Source organism: Propithecus coquereli, unplaced genomic scaffold (assembly GCF_000956105.1).
Source record: "Propithecus coquereli isolate 6110/MARCELLA unplaced genomic scaffold, Pcoq_1.0 Scaffold138, whole genome shotgun sequence".
In the NCBI taxonomy this organism is placed as follows: Eukaryota; Metazoa; Chordata; class Mammalia; order Primates; family Indriidae; genus Propithecus; species Propithecus coquereli.
In genome coordinates this window covers 3,691,542-3,713,708 of record NW_012138080.1, presented here as the reverse complement: position 1 = coordinate 3,713,708, position 22,167 = coordinate 3,691,542, and the positions used below count along the sequence as shown (strand labels likewise).

The window sequence follows — 22,167 nt, the reverse complement described above, 5'->3', positions numbered from 1 at the left end:
AAAAAAAAAAAAAAAAAGTATGTTAAGTATTTATGCAAGGAATACTATAATGTAAGAGCAGGCTATACAACTTTTAAGATCTGTAATCCAGAGTAGACCTCGAGAGTATTTACAAATAATGTTGGTAATAAGTACTTGTGTGAATGAAAAATTAATGGGAATAAAGAAAGTAGAAAATAATTATCACTGACATAGAAGAAAAATAAGAAAAGTGAAAGTTGATGGAATCAGGCTGAGCTCACAAGTAACTTGTGTGGTTGGTGATGTTCCTCTTAGGTTGGGTGATGGGATACAAGAATTCCTTCTGTTATGCTTCATGATACAGACTCACATACTCAAGCATACAGTATATTTCAAATGCATTTAAAATGTATTTTAGGTGGGGTACACTGGCTCCCAACTGTAATCCCAGGAGTTCAAGACAAGCCTGGGCAACTTAGACCTAATCTCTACAAAAAAATTTAAAATACAGCTGGGTGTGGTGGCATGTACCTGTAGTTCCAGCCTCTTAGGAGACTGAGGCATGAGGATCTCTTTAGCCCAGGAGTTCAAGGCTGCAATGAGCTATGATAGTACCACTGCACTCCAGCCTGGGTGACAGAATAAGACCTTGTCTCTAAAAATATATAAATAAATATATTTTATATATTAAAAAATAAAAAGGAGGCAAGCACAGTGGCTCACACCTGTAATCCAAACACTTTGGGAGGCCAAGGCAGGAGGATCACTTGAGCCCAGAAATTTGAGGCCAGCCTGGGCAACATGGCAAGACCCCATCTTTAAAGATTAGCCAGATGTTGTGCGGAGTCCCTATGGGCCCAACTACTCAGGAAGCTGAGGCAGGAGGATTGCTTGAGCCCAGGAGTTTGAGGTTGCTGTGAGCTATGACGATACCACTGCACTCTAGCCCATATGACACTGCGCTCTAGCCCAGACAACAGAACGAGGTCCTGCATCGAAAAAAAAAAAAAGTATCTCATTTGTAGTAATGAGGTTTTCATAATTTAATAAGTGATAATAGTATTGAGTAAATAACACAATGTATGTTGTGTCAATGTTAAGAACTCAGTCATCCAAAAGTATAAAAAGTAAATCTTCTCTACAAAGGGGTACTTGATTAAAATGTATTCTTCCATCCAGACAATTCAGCTTTTACTGTCTGAATAAAAAAATTTTTTTTTGCACTGTTGGGATCAAGTCTTAAAACTGACTGAATTTTGTTCCCCAAATACTTTTAATTGGTATCTTGCCTACCCTTATGTTAATTGTAAAAAGCCAAGAATATTTTCTTTTTTCAATTCCTTAAATTGGATTTATTAGCAGAATTAGATGTTACTAATTAGAGATGGTTCATTAGATTTGAAGCTATTAAGCTTACCTATTTGTACAAAAATTTATCTCAGCCACCATCATAACCACAATTAAATGGATTATCATTTGTTATATGGAAGACCCCTGAAATATTCAGACAAATCTAGGCCTTGCTTTATATGAGAACTCAACAATATATAATAACAACCAGACCACTTGTGAAGTAAAATGAAATTTTAAATAAAACCTTTATGATGTGTATTGTTTGTTTATATCAGTGGTTTTCAAATTTCTTGGTCTCAGGACTCCTTTATGTATTCTTAAAAGCTATCAAGGACCTTAAAGAGGTGTTTTTTTTTTTTTTTTTTAATGTGGTTATCTCTAACAGTATATACCATATTATATAAATTATACAAATTTTTAAAACTTTGTCGTATAGCTATCTGATTTTTCTTTATTTTCAAAATGTTAAGTGGGTACAAATGTTTTTGGTTACATGGATTGCTTTTGTAATACTTCACATGGCTGTAGGTTTGTCCATCACCCAAATAGTGTTCATTGTACGCATTAGGTAGGTTTTTGCCCCTCCCCTCCTCCCCCTCCCCCCTGCTTGATTTCCACTAAATTTTACTTCCCTTTGTGCACATGTGTGTTCGTTGGTTAGTTCCAGTTCAATAATGAGTACATGCGGTGTTTGTTTTTCCAATCTTGATACACTTCACTTAGGAGAATGGTCTCCGGTTCCATCCAAATTATTGCAAACAACTTTTAATTCATGTAAAAATGACAAAAATAAACCCATTATATGCTAACATTATATTTTGTAAATAATATATATTTTTCTGAACAAAATAATTCAGTGAGAAAAGTGGCTCTGTTTTACATTTTTGCAAATCTTTTTTTAATATCTAGTTTAACAGAACAGTTGGATTCTCATAACAGCTTCTGCTTCCAGTTTGTTCTGATCTCATTCATCATGTAGCCTCTGGGAAAACTTCATTGTACACTCATGAGAAATGAGAGTTTAAAAGGGCAGATGACACCATAGTATTACTAAGAAAATTGTTTTGCTGTAACAGACCCCCTAAAATGGTCACAGGAACCCCCAGGGCTCTCCAAACATTTTTTGAAAACCACTGATTCACATTGTAACAAAAGAGAATCCCAGACCTTTGCTCTACTACAAGAAAAACAGACTGAACTAACTATAGGCATACCTGGTAAATATGGCAGGTTTAGTTCCAGACCACTGCAATAAAGCAAATGTAGCAATAAAGCAAGTAACAATTTTTTGGTTTTCTAGTACATGTAAAAGTTATGTTTATATTCTACTATAGTTTATTAAATATACAGTAGCATTATGTCTAAAAAACAAGTATTACATTAATTTTAAGATACTTCACTGCTAAAAATTGCTAACATTCATCTGAGCCTTCAGTGAGTCTTAATCTTTTTGCTGATGATAGGTCTTGCCTTGCTGACTGATCAGGGTGGTGGTGGTTGAAGGTTGGGGTGGCTGTGGCAATTTCTTAAAATAAGACAACTATGAAGTTTTGCCACATCAATCTACTCTTCTTTCCACGAAAGATTTCTCTGCAGCACATGATACTGTTTGATAGCATTTGACCCACAGTAGAACTTCTTTCAAAATTGGAGTCAATCCTTTCAAACCCTGCCACTGCTTTATCAACTAAGTTTATGTAATACTCTAAATTCTCTGTTGTCATTTCAACACTGTTCACAGCACCTTCACGAGGAGTAGTTTTCATCTCAAGAAGCCACGTTCTTTGCTGATGCATAACAAGCAATTCGTCATCCATTCAGGTTTTATCGTGCAGTTGCAGCGATTCAGTCACATTTTCAGGCTTCACTTCTACTTGGTTCTCTTACTGTTTCTACCACGTCTGCAGTTACTTCCGCCACTGAAGTCTTGAACTCCTCAAAGTTATCCTTAAGGGTTAGAATCACCTTCTTCCAAACTCTTGTTAATGTTGATATTTTGACCACTTCCCGTGCATGAATCATAAATGTTCTTAATGGCATCTAGAATAGTGAATCTTTTCAGAAGAATTTTAGTTGGTTTTGCCCAGATCCATCAGAGGAATGACTATCTATGGCAGCTATAGCCTTACAAAATGTATTTCTTCAATAATAAGACTTAAAAGTTGAAATTATGCTATGGCTTAATGCATGGCCTGCAGAATGGATGTTGTGTTAGCAGGCATGGAAACATTACTCTTGTACATCTCCGTGACAGCTCTCCAGTGACCCAGGTACATTGTCAATGAGCAGTCATTTTGAAAGGAATCTTTTTTTTCTTAGCAGTAGGTCTCCACATTGGGCTTAAAATATTCAGTAAACCGTGCTATAAACGGCTATGCTGTCATCCAGGCTGTGTTGTTTCCTTTCTAGAGCACATGCAGACTAGATGTAGTATCATTCTTAAGGGTGCTGGGATTTTGGAAAGGTAAATGAGCATTGGCTTTAATTTAAAGTCACCAGCCTCATCAGCCCCTAACAAGGGAGCCAGCCTGTCCTTTGAAGCTTTGAAGCCAGGCATTGACTTCTACTTTCTAGCTGTGAAAGTCTTAGATGATGTTTTCTTCTGATGGGAAGGCTGTTTTGTCTACATTGAAATTCTGTTGTTTAGTGTAACCACCTTCGTTAATGATATTTGCTAGATCTGGATAACTTTCTGCAGTTTCTACATCAACACTTGCTATTTCACCTCGCACTTTTATGATATGGAGAAGTCATCTTTCCTTAAACTTCATGAACCAACCTCTGCTAACCTCAGAATTGTCTTCTGCAGCTTCCTCACCTCTCTCAGCCTTCATAGAATTAAAGAGAGTTAGGGCTTTGTTCTGCATTGGTTGACTCAAGAGAATGTTGTGGTTGGTTTGATTTATCCAGACCACTGAAACTTTATCCTAATCAGCAATAAGTCTGTTTTGCTTTCTTACCATTTATGTGTTCACTGGAGTAGCATATTTAATTTTCTTCAAGAACGTTTTCTTCACATTCACAACTTGGCTAACTGTGTTGCCCAAGGGCCTAGCTTTTGGCCTATCTCAGCTTCCTCATAAGCGTAATGATTTCTAGCTTTTGATTTAAAGTGAGAGATGTGCAGCTCTTCATTTGAGGCCATTGTAGGGTTATTAATTGGCCAAATTCCAATATTGCACTTAAAGGAACTAGGGAAGCCGGAGGACAGGGAGAAAGACAGAAATGGCTAATCAGTTGGAGCAGTTAGGACACAAATGTATTGATTAAGTTTGCCATCTCATGGGTGGTGCCCCAGAACAATTACAATAGTAACAACAAAGGTCACTGATCACAGATTACCATAACAGATACAATAATAATGAAAAAGTTTGAAATATTGCAAGAATTACCAAAATGTGACACAGTGACATGAAGCGAACACATGCTGTTGGAAAAATGATGCTGATAGACTTGCTTAACACAAGGTTGCCACAAACCTTCACCTTGCTTCAAAAGTATCTGTGAAGTGTAGTAAAGTGAAATACAATAAAATGAAATGTGCCTGTACATTAGAGTATTCCTGATTGCAGACCTAAACCAGCCATTTTTTCCTAATTGTTTCAGCTTATTATTTTAAAATGAGTGTGTCTACTTATATTTTACTAAAAAAGTTAAATAAATTGGAAATATTATGTAAATTAACATTGATACAGGCTTTAAATATAAACCAGAATGTGGTCCTTTAGATTTATACAGTTAAAGCATAGCTATTGACAGACATTCCCAAAAGATAACCAGAAAAATTTAGAGCCTTAAAAGAGATTAAATAAGTAAACTAATTATAAATTATAATAATTGTTATGGATAATAAAAGTAGAGTTCTCAGAAAGAGTAATTGGTAGGGATTGCTAGGGAAGGGGGTCAGGAAATTCTTCAAGAGGTTAACGTTAAACTGAAACCTGAAACTTACAGAAGAGGTAATCATGTGAAGAGTGCTCCAGGCAAAGAGAACATTCTGCACAAATTCTTAGAACTCGTTGGCATGTTTTAGGAGCTGAAAGATGACCTGTATGGCTGAGATGTTTAGTAAGTTCAAGCAAGAGTGGCCCAAGATGAGGTTGCACCAGTTATATAGAAAATAGCTAGGGAAGTTCTGATCAATGTAGTGCAATAATTTCACACTTAGACATACCTAGTTCGCTTCAAACATACTGTATTGATTCAGTATAAAAAGGACCATCAAAAAACAGATGAATGTTTTTGTAGAACAAAAATAGAGCACAACTAAAAGCTCTGTGTGCAGTGGAAACCTCAGACTATAGGCTTTAGGCCCAGAAGCAGTTAATGTTGACCAGAATCTAGGCTCATATAGGGTCAAGGGGACAAAAATTATGACACCAGATCTAGAACTGAGCTCATGACTGGAAGCCAGTCTTTTGGAATGGGACTCCCTTGCTATGAAAAGGTACTGAATGAGATGAGCAGAATGCTGTCAGACTCTCCTCAGGGATACAGCTTTATAAAAAGCTGTGTGCCTGGGAATGCTCAGAACTCTGAAGCAGACCATTCAGTTACTATGTCTGGGATTTCTCAAATACTACTGTGGAGTGGGAATCCTGATACACAGTTGTAATACCTGGTTCTGAGTTAGTGCGGGGGGCTGGGAAGGCAAATAGAGGTAGTTGAAAATCTTTAGTGGAAGATTAAAGATAAGGTTGGAACTTCGGTCTCACAATGAACCTACCATCTAAAATTCCAAAACACAGAAGTGTTTTGCTAAGACAGCCAGCAATATGAATAATCAGAACATCTAGATAAAAATAACGTGGAGCTGACAAAGATATAGATATAGGTTTAAGTTATTCAGAGAGATAAAGGAAGATAAAAACAGAGTGTTCCTACAGGGCTAATGCCAGAAATAATCATTTTTTATTATTTTTATGGAGTAAACAAAATCACCTCTGATTTAGGTCTGCCAACCTGAACTAAATTTTTTTATTTTGCCAACTTTTGAACAGAAACTTTTATAACCTATTCTTATAAAATGCAACATAACTTATGTTTTATTCATTTATATGCTTGCTCTTCAGACAGATAGGATTTCAGAATTCTTTCAAAATCATTATAAATACATTTAAAAGCCCACAATTGCTTGAGATAGCCAGATAAGTAATGATTAAATTAGAGTAGGTTTAGTAGCTACTCCTATATTCCATATACCTGGGGCGGGGAATGAGTTTACTGCATGTATTTTTTGTTTCTTTTATGGTTTTTAAGAGCATACTTTTTTTGTCTAATAAAAATATTAATAAAACATAATGAAGTGAACTGCTTTCTGATATCTAATGTTGACATTTTTTTCTTCAGTGGATTTGGCATGATAACATGCAGTTTCTCCAGGACAAAAACATTTTCGAACACACATATTTTGGGTAAGTTTGATAAATTTAGTAGATTTTTTTATACCTTTTTAAAGAAATCTCACTCTGTAAGAATTTTAAATTATTCATTCTTTTTAAATTCTAGATTTATGTGGCAGTTGTGTAGTTGTATTCCCAGTACATTACCGGATCCTAAAGCTGTGTCACTAATGACAGCAAAGGTAATAAATATATAAACTTTAGATAATTTTGTCAAAATTTATTACTTTAAAATAATTAAATCTTTTTTGCTTAATTTTATCTTTTCTCATAGTTAAGCACTTCCTTTGTCCTAGAGACATTTATTCATTCAAAAGAAAAGGTATGTGTGTTTTATATTTTGGATTTATATTATTTACAGATATCTTTTGGTTTTTGTTCTCTTTGACTCAAAAACCCTTATGCTTTTACTGACTTCTTTTTTTTTTTTTTAAAGCCCACAATGCTTCAGTGGATTGAACTATTGACCAAACAATTTAATAATAGTCAAGCAGCTTGTGAGGTGAGGTGAATAATTCAACAAACAATGCATAGATAGTTAAGAATCTTTTTTTGTTTTGTTTTTTATTCTTAGTGGAAATGGAATGGCAAAATTGTTTTATCTGTTTTAAATTATAGGGAGCCCTGTGTAAGTTGTCTCTAAAAACATTTGATTATTATAATTTAGGTATCAAATCTATTACACTGATTAAATAATTGATTATTTTAAAATCTGTGCGTTTTTCCCCTTCATTTAATGGAAGAAAAAAATTACACAAAATTAAAGACTCTTCCAGGTATTTCTTAACTACTTTCATTTTTGTTTTCCAGCTTTATTGAGGTATAATTGACAGACAAAACCTGTATGTATTTAAGATGTACAATGAGACGATTTGATATATGTGTACATTGTGAAATGATTACCACAATCAAATTAATTAGCACATCTATCACCACTTAGTTATGTGATGACAGCACTTAAGATCTACTCTTAACAAATTTTAAGTAAACAATACAATACTATTAATTATAGTCATGATGTACGTAAGATTCCAGAATTCATTTTATAGCTGAAACCTTATACCCTTTGGCCAACATCTCCCCCATTTCCTCCACCTATCTCTTAACTACTTTTGAATATTATTGAAAAATATTTTAAAACACCTATCACTTCCTCACTTCCCCCCAAAAATACATCTCATTAGATCAGTTTATGTCTAATTATATATCCCCACATTTTAAGAGAGATGCATCCATAAGAATAATATGCTCACAGCTAGTCACAACTTAATTGTATTGCCATCTTAATGTTTATAATGTTTGATTAGCAATCAAAGAGTTGTAAACCTACCTAGGAATACAAGTGTTGTGAATTTTGCAGAGGTGGTAGATAGTACCATGCAAGAGATGAAATTATAGTTTAAGATTTTTCACTTACTTAGAAGGTCATCTGATTATACCTGTAGCAATGGAATAAGAGAATCTGATCACCAGAAATTTCAAATACAAAAGTATAACTTTTTAAAGCTTCATAATGAAAATTTGGAAGCAAGCACAGAAGTAGAAAGGTATAATGAACCCTCGTGTTACTGTTAACACAACTTCAACAATTAATAATAATCTTTCATTCTTATTTCATCAATTGCTATCCTCCCATGCCTTTTTTTCAGCTAAAGTGTTTTAAAGCAAACCTAGATACCATATCATGCATCCATAAACAGTCAGTATATATTTATAACAGGTGAAAACTTTTAAAATATGTATATAACCACAATTCCATTCACTCATGGTAAAAATTAGAAGCAATTTCTTGATGTCATCTAATACACATTCTATATTCAGTTTTCCCTAATCATATCAATTTTTTTCAGTTGATTTGTTTTAAATAGTGTTCAAATAAGGTCCACATTTTGCATTTGTTTGTCTTTTAAATCTCCTTTCATCTATAATACTTTCTTTTTCTTCATGCCATTTTGTGTCATTTGTTCTGCAGGATTTCCCACATGCTGCTTTGAATGATTGCATCTTCCTGGTGTTTAACATGTTTCTCTGTTTCCTTCCCCCCTCATAGCTGTTTAATAGATCTGCAGAGTTGATATAGATCATGATTTGTTTTTTAAAAGGAAGTAAAATGAATCATGTTCAAATCTTACATTAATAGGAACAAAAGATTCCACAGTGTGACGTTTATTAGGGAAATGGTATTTCATTTCATTGCGACAAGGACCTCAGGTTGCCATCATGCCAGTTGTGTACTGTGGTGTAAATGACATCTATGGAGTTGTGTAATGAGATGACCTTTATTATGATTTTAGATTTTGGACTTTCTAACAATTAGAGAAAGTTTTTTGATAAGAACTTAATTAAAATATCTACTAGAAGTAAAATCCCTATGTGACTTTATCCCATTTGACAAGTATTGGTTAAATGTTAAAGTCATGCTCCGTTTTCTTACAGTGGTTTTTAGACCGTATGGCTGATGATGACTGGTGGCCAATGCAGATACTAATTAAGTGCCCTAATCAAATTGTGAGACAGGTAAGAAAAAATTTATTTGAAAAAAATTATTTGAAGAAATGGCTTTCAATTTAATTGTTCTAAATTTGCCTGTGAATATGTCTTATCCTAGCTAGCATTACAAATAGTTTGAAAAGATCTATCTCCTATCATAAGTCATTTTGGTATTGTTTTTATTGGGTTATTTTAACATCAACTATCACCCTAATCAAGAGATTAAAATTATGCACATTTCTTGCGTATAGGAAGATAGGCTATAACTTTTTATTCTTCCAGATCCTGGTCTGGATGCCTTAAGAGTTGTACTGATTCTTTTTCACATCCTTAGATATTCTAACTGTGGCAGGGTACTGTGGTGGCTTACAATGTTAAATGAATGGAATATATTAATAATCTATTTCTTTGGGTCTAAACTGCTATATAAACCAATTTGTTTTCTTTAAATCATTGTAAAAATTAGACAATGAAAATTTAAATATTACTTTATAGTCAGTCACTTTTGGCACAAAATCAAAAAGTTAATTTAATTATGCCACTTATTTCCTCCGAAAGTTAGGAGAAAAACAGAATTAATAAGTTAATTATGCCACTTTCCAGTTGTTATTGAGATATAATTTTTACACCATAAAGTTCACCCAAACCTTTCAAAGTATAAAGTTTAGTGGTTTTTAGTATGTTCCCAAAGTTGCGCAGCCATCACCACTATCTAATTTTAGAATATTTGTCACCCCAAAAAGACCTCAACCCCTGATGGTAACTCCCTATTTTATCTTCTCCCTTCCCCTCAATCCCTGACAGCTGTTAGTCTTTTTTCTGTCTCTATGGATTTGCCTCATTTGACCATTCCATATAAATGGAATCATACAGTATGTGGTCTTTTATGACTTGCTGCTTTGATTTAACAATCTTTTCAGGATTTATCTATGTTATAGCATGTATCCATACTTCATTTCCTTTTTTTGCCAAATAATAGTCCATTAAATGTATATACCACATTTTGTTTATTTGTTCATCACTTGATGAACACTTGAAATGTTTTTACTTTTTGGCTATTTTGAATAATGCTGCTATGAACATTCAGTACAATTTTTGTTTGGACATATATTTTCATGTCTTTTGGGTATATACTTAAAAGCCGAATTGCTGGGTCGTTTGGTCACTCTTATGTTTAACATTTTTAGAACTTACAAACTATTTTTCATAGTGACTATATTATTTTACTTTCCCCCCAGTGATATATGAAGGTTCCAGTTTTACCACATCATCTTTGACACTTGCTATTGTCTTTTTATCTTAGCTATCCTAGTGGGTGTGAAGTTTATCTTATTGTGGTTTGGGTTTGCATTTCTCTAATAACTAATGATGTTAAACATTTTTTCATAGTATTATTGGTCATTCATATATCTTTAGAGAATCCTCAGTCATTTTTTTTTTTTTTTTTTTTTTTTTTTTTAGACAGAGTTTCACTGTGTTTCCTGGGCTAGAGTGCCGTGGCGTCAGCCTAGCTCACAGCAACCTCAAACTCCTGGGCTCAAAGCAATCCTTCTGCCTGAGCCTCCCGAGTAGCTGGGACTACAGGCATGCACCACTGTGCCCGGCTGATTTTTTCTATATATTTTTAATTGTCCAATTAATTTCTTTCTATTTTTAGTAGAGACGGGGTCTTGCTCTTTGTTCAGGCTGGTTTCGAACTCCTGAGCTCAAACAATCCGCCCACCTCGGCCTCCCAGAGTGCTAGGATTGCAGGTGTGAGCCACCGTGCCTGGCCTCTCAGTGATTTTTAATCCATATTTCTTTCTGTTAAATTATATTCTTTCTCCTAGTTATTGACCCTGTGCTGAGTAGCTGTCCTGCTCCACTGCACTCCTCTGTAGGAGATAGATACAGATTTTCTTTTCTCTGTATCTCCACTAGCTTAGTGAAGCTTTGTTTTTGGTAATCTGTATTACTGAAACTTGTAGTTTAAGGTTTTTTCCCATTATCACAAAACCGGATATTATTTCTTATGCTCACTTTGCCTTATATGTTTAGACTGTAGTTGAGACTCCAGGAAAGCTTTAGAATATCAAAAGATAATCTTTGGGCAAAATATAAATGGGTGACAGAGAATTTTGAATCATGTTAACTTTCCAGTATCTTTCTTATGTGATGTGAATTGGCTCTTGGGTTGTTATCTTTTTGTTTACAGATGTTTCAGCGTTTATGTATCCATGTGATTCAGAGACTGAGACCTGTACATGCTCATCTCTATCTACAGCCGGGAATGGAAGATGGGTAAGAAATACTTTTTGAACATTAAATTTTTAACTTTTTTGATGATCTGCCTACAAAGTAATTTTAAATAGCCACATTGAAATATTTAGGTTCTTCTTTTTAAAAATAATCTAAAGTCAAGAAATGAAAACTATTTTTAACTAAGTGCATCTGCAAAATCCTGCACAAATCTTTAGGTTTGGATTGATTTAGCCAGTCACTATAATTGAAATTTAGCTACTTATGTTATTGCAATTGATATTCATTATCACAAAGATAAAAGAGATATATTCAGGTTTTTAAAAATAATTTTCCTTCTAGACAGTAACTGTCCCAGGTGTCATATGTTTTCTAAGATACATTTAATTATCTTTTCAGGTCAGATGATATGGATGCCTCAGTAGAAGATATTGGTGGTCGTTCATGTGTCACTCGATTTGTGAGAACTCTGTTATTAATTATGGAACATGGCGTAAAACCTCACAGTAAACACCTTACAGAATATTTTGCCTTCCTTTACGAATTTGCTAAAATGGGTGAAGAAGAGGTGAGGCTGTATCTTGTTTGTTTCTTGGATTATATACCTATTATCAGTATTTAGAACTTAATTATTTTTATTTTCTATTTTTAAATCAATTTTTTAGAGCCAATTTTTACTTTCATTGCAAGCCATATCTACAATGGTACATTTTTACATGGGAACAAAAGGACCTGAAAATGTAAGTACAATTCTGTCTTATAGTAGGGATTCAGAAGCCATGTTTTCAGTAGTTTGCACCATACAAAGTCATGAGATATTAGAATCCTTTAAAATCCCTTCTAGCCTGATACTAGATAATGCTGAGAGTCTAAGATTGGTTGGTGTTTTTAATGTAATTTTAGTGGATATAGCAAGAAAAGAAACAACTAAGTAATAAATGTCACTGGTAAAGCCCTAGAACAAAGCAAATCAACTTAGGCAAAGTGGTCACCACCTATTTTGGGGTCTTATCAATGGTATATTGTTTTGGTGGACATTTTGATGGTCATATTTTTAAGCCCTTTGCTATTAAGTTTATCATAGTCTTTCAAAAATTTTAAGTAGCTCGTCTATTAATATTAAAATGTTATATGCATTTTATACTGTCTGTAACAGCCACATTGGATTGTATCATCTATTTGTACTCTTATTTAATCCTTTTTTAAACTATTAGAGATAGGTACTGTTTCATCTCCATTTTACAAATGAAGTACTTGAGGCTTAAAGAAATTAACTTGTGGCCGGGCGTGGTGGCTCACGCCTATAATCCTAGCACTCTGGGAGGCTGAGGCGGGAGGATCGCTCAAGGTCAGGAGTTCAAGACCAGCCTGAGCAAGAGTGAGACCCCGTCTCTACTAAAAATAGAAAGAAATTGGCTGGACAACTAAAAATATATAAAAAAAAAATTAGCCGGGCATGGTGGCACATGCCTGTGGTCCCAGCTACTTGGGAGGCTGAGGCAGTAGGATCGCTTGAGCCTAGGAGTTTGAAGTTGCTGTGAGCTAGGCTGATGCCACAGCACTCTAGCCTGGGCGACAGAGCAAGACTCTGTCTCAAAAAAAAAAGAAGTTAACTTGTTTTTGATCACAGTAAGTTGGGCTTTGATCTTCAGTCAGACTACTGAGCTAAAATTCTTAACCAGTATGCTGCAATGCTTCACAGAATGTACACTGATATTATCTAATTCCAGCCTATATGGCTCCCTGTCTCATCTGCTTTTCTTTTGCTTTATTAGACCATAAAATCTTTTCAGTCTCTTAAATTTCAAAGCCCAAGTGAATATCTCTTTGAAATACCTATTATTTGAATTATCTCAAAACTACAAATGAGGATTTCTTCTTCTAACTGGCATTTTTATTAAATAGGAAATATTGTTGTATTAATATTATAATTTTTGATCCTGATTTATCTTCCACTGAGCTTGCTTATAAGAAAAAAAGAAATTATTAAGGGATTTATCCCTTTAGGTAAGGTAAATAGTCAGTGATAAGAATTATTATTCTTTATAGATCTGCCAGTTTAGTCTAAAATTGTCCTGAATGTGATTTGAGACTGTTTTAAGTTAGAGTTAGGCCTTTGGGTGGTGGTTTTTCATGATACGTGCTCCTGCCATCATTTACCCTGGATAGTTATGTAAAACTAGTCATTTGTTCTCAAAATGATGTTAAAATTACTGCCATTATTAAAACTGAATTTTGTTCCACTTAGCCTCAAGTTGAAGTATTATCAGAGGAAGAAGGGGAAGAAGAAGAAGAGGAAGAAGATATCCTCTCCCTGGCAGAAGAAAAATACAGGCCAGCTGCCCTTGAAAAGATGATAGCTTTAGTTGCTCTTTTGGTTGAACAGTCTCGCTCAGAAAGGTGAAATGTTTCAACATTCAAAATGTTAAAGCGTGTTTGGTTTTAATTATTTTTTACGTAATTGTTATACTCCTATTAATTCACCAGCTTTTATTACATAATTCCTTTTAAATAATTAACACCACTGTTCATCAACTCTTGTGTCAAAAGAATTTCAATCTATTCTACCAAACTTCTATTTTGTCTCTGAGTCGTGTGAGGAATAGTCATTGAAGAAATATACAGTAAAATATCTAACAAAATTATATGTGCATTCATTCTTTTACCTAGCAACTCCACTTCTAGAAATTTGTCCCCAAAATACAGAAAGATACATGGGCGAAGCTATTTATTGGAACAGTTTCTAATAGCAAAAGACTAGAAACAGCCAAATGTCCATCAAAAGAGAACTAGTTGAAAAAACAGCATTCACTCAAAATAGTACTCTATAGCCGAATAAAGGAAATACAGAATTTACATGTACTACTATGGAGAAATCTTTAGGATATTACTAAATGAAAAAAGTGCAGAAAAGTATGTATTGTATGCTACTTTTTAAGAAAGGGGAACATGTGAGAGAGTGAGTGTGTGTGTGTGTGTGTGTGTGTGTGTGTGTGTGTATACAACCAATCCTCACTGTCCATGGGTTTGCTATTTGCAAATTCACCTACTTGTTAAAGTTTATTTGTAATGCCAAAATTGACACTGGGAACATTTGCAGTTGTTCACAGACATGTGCGTACACAGAATGACAAAAACTTTTAGTTGCCTGACAAATACTTTTCTAGCTGAGGGCAAACAAAACAAGTTGCTTTCTTGTTTCAGTTTTCATAATGTACACAAATGTACTTTATGTGGTGTATGCTGTGAACATTTTTCAAATTTGTATGCTTTTCACTGGTGATTTCACTGTTTAAAATGGCCCTCAGCCAGGTGTGGTGGCGCATGCCTGTAGTTTCAGCTACTCAACAGGCTCAGGTGGGAGGATCACTTGAGTCTGGGAGTTTGAGGCTAAGTGAGTTATAATCATGCCTGTGAATAACCACTGCACTCCAGCCTGGGCAACATAGACTCCATCTCTAAAAGCAAAATTAATTAAATGGCTGTCAAGTGTAGTGCTAAAGTGTGTTTAGTGTTTCTAAGCTCCAGAAGGCCTTGATGTGCCTTCTAGAGAAAAATGTATGTATTAGATAAGTTTCAGTAATAACTGTTGTCCGTGAGTTAAATGTTAATGAGTCCATAATATGTATTAAATATGGTGTCTTTAAACAGAAACACCCATGAAACAAGGTAATGTATCGATCAATTGACAAAAATGTTACGACCAGAACCTCATAGGAACTTAATGCTAGAAGCAATAATTTGGTATTTGCTAATTCAGTGTTTGTAGCAATTTATAAAATGCAACTACCACAAATATCAAGAATTGACTACAAATCAAAAACTTTTTTAAAAAAATGGTTTCCAGTGGGTAGGGAAAGAAAAACAGGGTGGAGGGGATGGGAATGGAAGTTTGACAAGTTTAACTTTGGAATCATGTAAATGTGTCTATAATTATAAGCAAATGAATAAAAAACAATCTCTAAAAATCAAAAGCACAATGAAATAGATGAACCTAACTATATATTAAGCAGATGGTATAGCCACCAGAGAGGAATTAAAGTGACTTTAGAACACATTAACTATAAATTCCTAGTGGGATGTACATGAAAGATAAAGAATTGCAAAATTGTCTTAAAATGTTTCAGTAATTATGTTTTTGTTAATATAACTAGACTTATTCTGAAGGTATTATATGTATATTATATAATAAAGCAAATAATTGTTGTCATTAGAAACCAAGATTTTCAGCAAAAGAAGAAAGATAAAATTGTAGGATTTTTACATAATTTCTTCAAAACTGAATTTGAACTGGAAATATCAGTATGAGTTCATGGTTTCTCTTGTCTTAAGCACACAGAAAATGTATTACCTACCTCTGTTTTCTGAAAAGGCCTAGAAACCCTGTACAAGCCAGAATTAATGAGTATCCCTGTTGTAGTCTCTAGATTTCATTTCCCACTGGAAAAATTTAGGTTACTTGGGAAAATGTCCTATTCCAGGTCCTGGGAAAGAAATGAATGAAAAGTCTGGAATGTTTTGTCGTTTTGGAAAACAAGGAAGCTATCTAAGACTACTGAGGTCATGTTTAAAGGACTCGAACCAACTTTACTGGCCATAGATTGAACAGCTTGAGCATCAATAATAATAACTGCAGTGGACTGTGGAATACATCAAAGATGTTTAAATCTATGAGTTTCTAATGATACCTAAAAATAATTTTAAAAACATATTGGCAACCTTTAGAGTGTAGTAGGAAATCAAATCATTATTTTGAAAATCAGTAAATAAGTGGAAACAATATCAAGCATTTATTCTACCTGCAAGAAGTACACCTCTCGGTAACCAAATGGTGCTTGAGCAAATAAATGAGCAAGGACGATTGGAATTAGAATATCGCTATTTTGCAACCCCAAATGAAATAATGGATCTAGACAACGCTCATCATTAGCTGAAAACCTTACAAAAAGACAAACCCTTCGTTGTATGCCTCCTGATGAAAATCCACATCAAAACCTACAAAATATCCTTGATTAAAAATTCAAACCTAGATCTGATCAAGTCTCTAAATCTAACTACCAATTTACAGGAAATACAAGGACAGAGAAACATGTTAAAATACCACCACAAGCAAAATATGAATGTGGGAAACTGTACAGGACAAATGACCTGCTTTCTTTAACAGATAAATTGTCAAGATGAAAACACAAGTTGGAGGAGAAAGATTAAAAGATTTAAGAGACATTTCAACCAATTGCAACAAAAGACTTTATTTGGGTCCTGATTCAAGCAAAATAACTATAAAATTTTTTTTTTAGAAACCTGAATAAATTTTTACATTGGATATTGTGTGATAGTAAGGAATTGTTGACTTAATTTAGGCATGAATAATGGTACTGTGGTTATGTTTTTGAAATTTATCTGTTAGAGATTTAAGATTTATGGATTAAATGATAAAATACCTGGAGTTTGCCTCAAAATAATCTATATTGAGTGGGTCGGGGTGCAAATGAAACAAGACTGGCTATTATTTGGTAAATTTGAAGCTGAGCGATGGGATCTTGTACAATTCTATTTTTTATATATCTGAAATTTTCTATATTAAGTTGAATACTCAGTAATTTTAAACTGGGAGGTAAAACTGATTCCATTTGGTTTTGAAGTGTCTCATGTCAAGACAACAGCTCTGTAAGTCAAATCAGGCCCATCCTAGTGTTTTAATATACTAAAACACTGAGTTAATTAAATGAAAATAAAGTAGATTTGGGCTTCCATTTACCAATCCTGGGGATCTTGGGAAAAAACTGCCTAAAAGATGTTTAGGATTAACAAGTCGTCTAGCTAGCAGAATACCCAAAAGTCATTTTATGATGGCAGGTTGGTACAGTTGTAATCAATATTGTTGCTTATCATGATGCAGATAGCTATAAAGTAATATAGGGAGAAGAAAAACTTATTTCCACTAATATTTTCTTTTAGGCATTTGACATTATCACAGACTGACATGGCAGCATTAACAGGAGGAAAGGTAATACCTTCTCTAATGTTAGACAATTTGATCATCACCAAAAAAAAGTTCCTAAATGAACAACTTTTGCTTTTAACAGGGATTTCCATTCTTGTTTCAACATATTCGTGATGGCATCAATATAAGACAAACATGTAATCTGATTTTCAGCCTGTGTCGATACAATAATCGACTTGCAGAACATGTAAGTGCTAAGAAACAGTCTTAAAAGATTTTTGGTAATTTTAAAAAGAATATCCTGAAATCTTCCTTTTTCTGTTTTAGATTGTATCTATGCTTTTCACATCAATAGCAAAGTTGACACCTGAGGTATGTAAACATTTATTCATGTTTTTAAAACTATTGTCAGCACTGGTAGTGCTTTCAAATGAGCCTTTCTAATTGTTCTTGGTAAAAAAAAATTACCAAGGTTTCTCCTGTAACACAGTAACCTATTTTTTAAGTGTATTATGTGAATAAACTGAATTACCTTTTCATGTCTTATCACAAATATAACTTTCCCAACTAAATATACACATAAATTGAGTATATCTGAGTGCCTCCAAATGCTAAGCTTTAAAGTTGTTTGATTTGGAGCATATATTATAGTTGTACCCAAAGATAAAATAGTCTGAATAGGCCTCTGCATAGGTGGAAGAATAAGAGGAAAATAGAATACAGTATTGTATGAAAGTATTTTTTGTAAAATAGAAATATTATGGCTACTTTAACAATACATGTCAAACACTAACATGTATTGCTATAGATAGCTATAGGAAATTTTAATCTAAATTTTTTAATAGAACATGATTGTCTCATTAACCAAATTTATTTTGGGGGTTGGGGAGATATTGGTCAAAGGAAACAAAATTTCAGTTAGGAGAGGTAAGTTCAAGAGATGTATTGTATAACATGGTGACTATAGTTAATAACAATGTATCGTATACTTGAGAAAAACCACTGAGAATAGATTTTGTGTTCTCACCACAAAAAATAAGTATGTGAAATAATGTATGTGTTATTTAGCTTGATGTACCCATTTCACAATTTATACATATTTTAAAACATGTTGTATACCACATATATGATATTTATTTAGCAGTTTACAAAATAATTTTTAAAATTGCTTCTTCCAAATACTTTTTTTTTTTTTTTTTTTTTTGAGACAGAGTCTCACTCTGTTTCCCTGGCTCGAGTGAATGCCGTGGCGTTAGCGTAGCTCACAGCAACCTCAAACTCCTGGGCTCAAGCGATCCTACTGCCTCACCCTCCCAAGTAGCTGGGACTACAGGCATGCGCCACCATGCCCGGCTAGTTTTTTCTATGTATTTTTAGTTGTCCAGATAATTTCTTTCTATTTTTTTAGTAGAGACGGGGGTCTTGCTCTTGCTCAGGCTGGTCTCGAACTCTTGAACTCAAACAATCTGCCTGCCTTGGCCTTCCAGAGTGCTAGGATTACAGGCGTGAGCCACCGCGCCCAGCCCTTCCAAATACCTTTGACATCCAGAAAAATCTGTTATGTGTGGCTCCCACACATTTGACTTTGTATCCCATACCTTATTCTGCTGCTTTATGGGAGTTCAGGTTCACATACAGAGACACAAAGGACTGCTAACCTAACGCAGCAGATATAACTGTGATGTGTATGAGTATATATTTCTTTTTCTGCTGAAAGAGATGTATTCAGATGGATCTAAATACACAATCATGTATGTGTCTTTACAGGCAGCCAATCCTTTCTTTAAACTATTAACTATGCTAATGGAGTTTGCTGGAGGACCTCCAGGAATGCCTCCCTTTGCATCTTATATTCTGCAGAGGATATGGGAGGTAAGTCTTATAGCAGATGTTTTCAGAATTTGTTTCTGAGGATTTGGGTTTTATAATACAGTAGTCACTACCATTTTAAGTATCAGTTTCTTTTTAGTTGGGTACCCTAAAATGGTTTTATTAAGTCACACGAATAGGGAATAAGAGGAGCTTTAGTCAGGTTTGGGGAGGGGGGAAGAGTTCTTAGCTTGTCTCCCAGACATTTTAAAGATACTGTCATAGAGTCATAAACAACTTTTCAGCCAATTCAGAGTTCTTATTCCCCTACTTTTAAAAAAGATTCCATAAAGCAACTGGAAGCTCTAGAAATACAAACCACATGTTTTCAGCAGTTGACAGAAATGGTAGAGGAAGCACCAACCACTTCCTTTCCTCCAGAGTTACTGCCAAGGTCAGAAAATTTCTCCTTGGCGAGTTCTGGAAAAGCTCAAGACCAGGGTGAGCAAATGTTTTCTCTGAAGGGCCGGATAGCAAATATTTCAGGCTTTGTGGGCCATACCGTCTATGTTGAAACTATGCAGTTCCGCTATTTTAGCCTAAAAGCATGCATGGACAATAAATGAGTGGGTGTGGCTGTGTTCCAATAAAACAACAAAAATGGGCAGCCACAGAATTTAGCCTGCAGGCCATAGTTTCTAACCCCTGCTCTAGATTTTGAAGATTCCCTTTTCCCATGAAAAGATTCTCTGGGGCAGTACAATGAATACTTTACAGTCACACTTAGTAATAGTTTAGACGTTAAATAAAGTGAAAACAGGCATGGCATAAAGATGAGAAAGTTGAGAGAATTAAAAGTACTTTTAAATGAATTTATAAAGTCAGCAAGACCAAAAGCTCATTGAGTTCTCATATTTGTTTTCTGTTGTAATACTTGGTTATTTTAAATTTATTGTGTAAACCAATGACAAACTTTCCTGTTGATAAAAGTGAGTACCTTTAAAAATGGGAAAATATATGGGTGAAACTTTCTTTAAGCTCTAGTTTTTGAAAAACTACTTTAGCTCTAAGTGTTGAATATCATATACAAAAAGTAAGTATAAAAGTAACTGCTTATTCAGTTGGCCTTATACTCTATTCTCGTCATTTTATTTGTAGGTGATTGAATACAATCCTTCTCAGTGTCTGGATTGGTTGGCAGTACAGACACCCCGAAATAAACTGGCACACAGCTGGGTCCTACAGAACATGGAGAACTGGGTTGAGCGGTTTCTTTTGGCTCACAATTATCCTAGAGTCAGGACTTGTAAGTCAAAGATTCAGAATTTAACAAACCATTTATTATTCAGAGTTATGCTTTGTTTTTAGATAACTGTGATATGCCCATTATTATATATGCAAAGCTCTTCAAGATGTTGTTTTTAAAGGCCAAGGTTATATTAGTATTTGGAAAACTATGACAGTGTTTTACAAATATCTGCAGTGGTTTTGTTTTTTAAAAAATAGGTAATCAGCCAGGCATGGTGGTGCATACCCGTTCTCCCAACTCCTCGGGAGGCTGAGGCAGGAGGATTATTTGAGCCCAGTAGTTTGAGGCTGCAGTGAGCTATGATTGCACCACTACACTCCAGCCTGGGCGACAGAGCAAGAACTCATCTCTTTAAAAAACTCATCTCTTTAAAAAAAAGAAGAAGAAATTAGGAAACCACCTTACTTCTTGGGTGACACCATCACTGCTATCATTTTTGTGTCCTTGCTTAATAGAGTGACAAGGCATAATCTGAATTAGTGAAGGAAGTAAGGGTCAGAAAACCCTGTCTTAAAAATAACTCTTGAGAAGGTTAAGTGTAAAATAGTAATAAAGACATAAAATAAGCTGAGAGAAAATAGTGACTGAAATTATGGGAGTTAGATGATAAACACCTTTGTTATTGAACATAAGCCAGTAAAGAATAAACAAAGATCTTGAAAGACAGATGGGTAAATATCAAAAAGATATTCACAAAATAGAAAATTGCTTGTAAATAAACATAGAATATGTTCACTTTTGATAGTTCAAATAAATGAAAAACTAGTTAATTATTAAAAACATTTTCTAGCGGTTCACTGAGAAAGAGCCTAGAATCAGTTATACTCTAATAACAACAAATACATCCAGTACCTAGGTGTTGGATTCTGAACACCATTCTCCAGTAAAAAGGATTCATAGCTCTTTAGAGAAATGGCTGATTTTTAGGGCTGGGGTAGGGGTTATCTGAGATGAGTCTGGAGCTTCTTGTATTGCCAGAAAGTGAAGTAGTCAAAAAACAAAATGATGGGGGTGTGTCAGAGGGACACAGAGGTAACCTAAAAGAACTCCAACTGCCAAAGCTGGAACAATTTTAGTAACAAAATAAGGAACATGGCACTGGTAACAAATAAGTAACATTATAACCCAAAGTATAAAATAAATGTCCATGAGTCCATGCTAATATAAATAAATGATTGAATAAACAAATAAATGAAGAAACAAATCTCCCATACAGAAGAATTGCAAATAATTTATGTAGACTCCCCACCCGACCCTCACCCCACGCAGGAGATGGAGTTAAACTCCTTATTCCTTGAGTATGAGCTTAGTGACTTCCTTCCAAACAGTAGAATGCAGGGGGTAGCATAGTAACTTTACAGTGAGGAAACTTGACAGAGAGTAACTCAGCCAGGTGGTTAAGGTTAACATCATCATTGATTTAAGTCAGGTTGATAGTGTGTACCCTTGATTTGGTGTGATGTGAAGGATACCTCATCTCTTTGATCTTCCTATCAAAAACTCATAACCTGAGTCTCACCGTGATATACATCAAACTCAATTTGGGAGACATTCTATGAAATACCTGACTGCTATTCCTCAAAAATGTAAAGGTCATCAAAAACAAGGGAAGTCTGAGAAATTGTCACAGCTAAGAGGAACTTAAGGAGACATGACAACTA

General features: G+C 34.5%; 1 protein-coding gene across 1 annotated transcript in view; it reads left to right on the top strand.

Moving 5' to 3' along the window:
* Positions 1–22,167, top strand: part of USP34 (ubiquitin specific peptidase 34) — a 245,992-nt gene that overhangs the window by 199,836 nt on the left and 23,989 nt on the right. Inside the window, exons 55-68 of the mRNA XM_012639191.1 lie at positions 6,664–6,728; positions 6,823–6,898; positions 6,991–7,038; positions 7,153–7,218; positions 9,153–9,233; positions 11,401–11,486; positions 11,844–12,012; positions 12,110–12,184; positions 13,693–13,844; positions 17,403–17,451; positions 17,531–17,635; positions 17,716–17,760; positions 19,156–19,260; positions 20,356–20,503. Of these exons, the coding sequence (XP_012494645.1) occupies positions 6,664–6,728; positions 6,823–6,898; positions 6,991–7,038; positions 7,153–7,218; positions 9,153–9,233; positions 11,401–11,486; positions 11,844–12,012; positions 12,110–12,184; positions 13,693–13,844; positions 17,403–17,451; positions 17,531–17,635; positions 17,716–17,760; positions 19,156–19,260; positions 20,356–20,503 (1,270 nt within the window). The remainder of the gene's footprint in view (positions 1–6,663; positions 6,729–6,822; positions 6,899–6,990; positions 7,039–7,152; positions 7,219–9,152; positions 9,234–11,400; positions 11,487–11,843; positions 12,013–12,109; positions 12,185–13,692; positions 13,845–17,402; positions 17,452–17,530; positions 17,636–17,715; positions 17,761–19,155; positions 19,261–20,355; positions 20,504–22,167) is intronic.